General features: G+C 52.1%; 1 protein-coding gene across 1 annotated transcript; it reads right to left on the reverse strand.

Moving 5' to 3' along the window:
* Positions 1-262: 262 nt before the first annotated feature.
* Positions 263-4334, reverse strand: LOC110504977 (neuronal PAS domain-containing protein 4A-like). Its single transcript, XM_090219282.1, is given in 8 exon segments — positions 263-292; positions 295-2074; positions 2200-2335; positions 2534-2643; positions 2782-3091; positions 3209-3311; positions 3430-3593; positions 4079-4334. Coding segments are annotated over 8 exon segments (2808 nt in total). The 5' UTR covers positions 4254-4334.
* Between the last annotated feature and the right edge of the window lie 434 nt (positions 4335-4768).

Consider the following 4768-nt stretch of genomic DNA (forward strand, 5'->3'; position numbering starts at 1 on the left):
AGAAATACATGAATAAATAAATAAATGAACAAAAATATGAAGGCAATATTTGTTCTCAGTAGACATGTAGGAAATAAAGTCCTTTAGTAGTATACATTATGTATATATTTATACACTTAAATCATCTTTACTTTTCAGTAAAATAGCTCCACGAAATATGACAATATGCCATACTTAATGAAGTAAGTCACAGACTTATTTAGAACGGGGGAACACTTCCACTCCCATCTGAAAAACACAAGAGACAAAGAGGAAGGGCACATTAGTCTGGTATGTTCAGGGTTAACAAATCTTAATCCATTTATCAAACAGAGAAAGACAGTAGAACAAGTTAACTGAATGATTCTCACCTTTGTGGAAGCACTGTGGCGGCTGGTGACACTGGAGTTGATACAACTCAGGTTGCTGCCCCAAGCCGGGGGCGATCGAGGCACCTGCCCCAAACATGGGTTCCAGGGCGGCCAGCTCCTCCAGGAGGGACTGGGCGCAAGGCACGGCGGGCGTGTTGGGGGCGACGGGCGTGGAGGGGGCGGAGGCGGGGGAGGCAGTGAGTCGCAGGGGAGGGGATGCTGGGATGGAGGAACAGGAGGACAGAGGTGATGACGCCACCTCAATCTCCATAGGCTCCTCCCCCAGCCCCTCCCATTCTGCCATCGCCCCGGCCTCGCTGGCCAATGTCGCCCCGCACCTTGCCGTGGGGTAACAGTGCGCCGATTGGACGCTACAGAAGTGGCTGACCCCCTCAAAGTGGGAGGGTGAGTGCCAGCACACTGGGTTGGGGGGAGATGGCGGGGGGATGGAAGGGGAGAGGGGTTGAGGGGTGGAGAAGTCCTGGAGCAGGGCTTCTAAGATGCTCTCTTCAAACAGAGAGTCATCATCATCTTGGAATACGGGGAAGTCCAGGCCTCTCCACACTTTCACGGGGTAAAACTCTCCCAGCATGTGGATAGAGTCAACACCAGCAGTGGCTACGGATGGTGAGAGGGCCGGGGGGGGAGGGGAGGAGGAGGGGGACATGGAAGGAGGGGATAGTTTGGATAAGAGAGGATCCAGGTAGAATCCCTCTGCTAAGGAGCTGATGTGCTGAGCTAAGAGGGAGATCTCTGCTCTCTCCTTATCCCTCTCTCTGTCCAGGGAGAAGAAAGAGAGACCAGGCTGTTTACCGGGGGAGGCCTCTGGGGTGAGGAGGCCCTCGAGGGGGTAGTGAAAGGGCCCTAAAGGGACATCTACATACAGGGGTCCCCGAACCTCAGGCAAGGTCATCACTGTGCAGTCCCCATCCCGAGGGCTGTCAGGAGTGGGGGGTAGCTTCTCATAAATAGAGCCACTGCAGGGATCGGCAGGGAAGAACAGGTCAGTGGAGGGGCCAGTGAGGCACAGGGAGGAGGGGGGAACAGGGCTGGAGGCTGTGGTGGGTGGGGCAGAGGGGGAGAGGGAGGGGGCGATGGAGGTGGTGGCTGTAGCTGTGGTGGTGGAGGGAGGGGGTGTGGTGGTGCCTGTGGGGTCGAAGCTAAAGAGGGGCTCGCCGAACAGGAAGCTGCCCCCGCCCAGCTGGGGTGTGTAGGGGGGCGTACACACAAACTCTTTGGTCTGCTGCTCCTGGGAGGTGGGCACTGGGGGGAGTGGAAGGGGGAGGGCGGGCAGCGGGGGCTCGAGCTGGAAGGAGGGGGGCAGGAGAATGTTCTGAGTGAGGAAGTCCAGGTCTGCTACCGTGGCAACGGTAACTGGGGTGGGGGAGGAGGCAGCAGAGCGGGTTTGGACAGGGGCAGGCATCTGCTGCTGCTGGAAGAAGCTCTCCTCCTCAATAGAGGAAATACTAGAGCGAGGGTCGCCCTCCACCTGCATGGGCTCAGTGGTGGCGCCCCCTGTCTCGTCTGAGGAGCCCACACTGCTGGACACAGTCATGCTGAAGTCGAAGGACTGGGCTGAGAGGCCACTGCTGCCTGGGGTGAAGACTTGGTCTGGGCTGGACAGGCTCAGGCTGTCCTGGCGGGAGGTACTGGTACTCAGTACCAGGGTCAGCTGGGTCTGCTCTGTGCTCAGCTGCTGTCTCACTGACCACGCCTCCGCCTCACTGAGAGAGAAACAGAAAGAGAAAAAGATGGAAATGGTTAGTAAGATTCTCTTGTGCTCTTTGCAATCTCCTTTATATCTATTGAAAATGTGTTATGATAATCTGTCATAGGGTAGAGGTAGTACCTGATGATGTAGTTGTTGCTGCTGATGGGGCTGTCTCCTGCCTCCAGCTGCAGTACCATGTAGAGCCAGACCCAAGAGTGGTCTGCAGACTCCACCCGTACCACCATCTCAGATCTACCCTCTCCTCCCTCTCTCACTGTGGGGGAACAAAAAGAGAACATCGACATCAGACAGTGTTCTACAACTGATCACATCACAGAACTTTAATGGTGGGTTTGTAGTGAAGTTTGCTCCATGTAATGGTGGATGCAGTATAATTGAGTTCACATTTGTGTTGATGTGTGTTGGTGCGTCTGTGTGTGATTGTTGTGTGGTGAACTGAATTGGTACTTACACAGGCTGCAGTGCTGAGTGGAGGCGTGTGACAGGTCCTGTGGGTGGAGGAGGCTGTACCAGGAGCGAGACCTCAGGGCTGACACATCAAGGCCAAGGTAAACACTGACACTACAGGGAAGATGGAGAGAAGACATGGTAAGTCTATGTCTTCAACATACTTCTAACTATAAAGCGTACACGTCATGCCATCACTCAGACGATCTAAAGCAACAGGTGGCGTTGCCTGGTCAGTGGGTGTGACCTCACCTGTCCTGTGCATTCTGGAGCCTCATGTCTCGGCTGTGTTGAGACTGGAACGAGGCTAGGAAGAAGTTGTTCTCAGCCGCAGGAGGGATCAGAGCTGGAACTTGGTCCCCCCCAGGACCAGAGCGGGTGGGGACGGCCTCCAGAGGCGAACAGAAGCACATCCAGACGGGATTGGATGTCCAGTAGGAGCTAGGGGTGGTAGAAGAGGAGGGTGGGAAAGGGCAGCGTGCCCGGACCAGAACCAGCTTGTTCCCAGCACTCTGCCTGCGCACCGACTTGGAAGTGTTGAAACGACAACGGAATAGACGATCTGAGAGGAAGAAGAGGAAAGGAGAAATTGTGAATATCAGAAATGATCTGAGTGATATAAATGCGAGCCATTTGTAACACATTTCTGTACCATTGGAAATAGGAAGGCGCATCTTACCTGTGTCAGGTGATGTAGGAGGAGCTAGGTTGGTCCTCATGATGAAGTGGTCAGTAGGGTCAATGATATCATACACACTGTCACCCTGGGCAACCAGATCCACCTGAAACATCGAGAAAGAGTCGTTTTTATTTAGCATATTCATGAAATCCCTGAGGCAAAATCTAAATTACAGCTAATTTACTAGTTTGTAGACATGATACGGGCTCCCGTGAACTCACCATGGAGTGGCCGAGGTGCTCGGAGACGCTGTCTGACAGGTAGAGCAGCTTGCCTTCCCCAGTCAGCAGGAGCAGGAACCCGGGTAGCTCCTGCACCAGCTCTGACAGCTCGTGGAAAGACAGGAACCTCGCGCTTTCCTCGAGACTGCCAGCGGATCCCGATTCTAAAAACAAAAGATGATTTGAAATGTTTTTTAAATTATGTTTTTGTCTAGCTTATGGATGTCATCATACCACAAAGGTAACGTGTATGCTCCCTGCAGTAGCTATAGAACGGCCGCATTAGATTTCAGTGCCATGGACAGCGATAGAAGCGTTTCAGCACTAGATAGCGACACTCGGCTCTAAAATAGTTTTTCACGCCAGAACCTCAAACAAAGCACTATAATATTTCCTTATATATATTCCTAAACAACATAATTCACATGTAGACATGAAATTCATCAACTGTTTCTTTCGGCAAGAAATATGGCACCTGTTGCTTCAAGCGGAAAGCCAAAGGTAGCATGCAACTAGCTCAGACGGATGGAAGCAACAGTTTGTCAGTATATGTTTCATTCACAAGCATTTCTTAGTTATGAATCAACAGGCTATGGGTTATACACTGGGTGTATTTGAACTTGTTTGTTATAAGCTAAGTCGCGCTTACCTTGAGAGAAGAAGACCGATTTTCTGGTGTACATGCTGGCAAGGGACATGATATGTAGGTATGAGAGCCGTGCCTTTTCCGCATCGGATATGGGAAGCAAGTCCTTCAGGTTCCGAATCTCCGCGTTGATTTGGTCCCTTCGAGCCTTCGACGCGCCCTTCGTTGATCGATACATTGTAGCCTGTTATAGTGGTTGACTAAATTCCCTGGATTTGAAGGTGAAACTCAACTGAATATTGAGGTCTGAGTCTCTTTCTCCCAAGATGAGGTGTCAGAGAAAGGCTAGTAGTAATAACCTTGTCGTTTTACTATTGGAATTTCATCTCAGCTTGTTCCAGAGTAAGGCTTCAGACCTTCTCCTATCCGTTCTTTTTTCCTCTTCGGTTCCGCCACAGCGTCCAGTAAGGTTGCTGGCTAGCCGCTGGATGGCTTTCCACCGGTTCAGAGTGTGAGTGATTCGGCGGCTGTAGTAGCCGTCTCTCGCCCAGATATCCGGATCCCGTAAATCTGGTGGAGGGACTCTGCTCTCGAGTAAGTTATATAGGCTGGGATTCCGGTGACGAAGGGGGGCTCCCAACGCGCCAACACCGACGTTGTAGGAAGAGGGGGGCTAGAGAGAAGGGGGGCCGAGGGGGATTCAATGTTAGCAATGGTGAAATTCTCTCCCTCTGCCCGCTCCCCCTACTGCTC

This window comes from Oncorhynchus mykiss, chromosome 25 (assembly GCF_057628025.1).
Source record: "Oncorhynchus mykiss isolate SJ-2025 chromosome 25, ASM5762802v1, whole genome shotgun sequence".
NCBI classification, from domain to species: domain Eukaryota; kingdom Metazoa; phylum Chordata; class Actinopteri; order Salmoniformes; family Salmonidae; genus Oncorhynchus; species Oncorhynchus mykiss.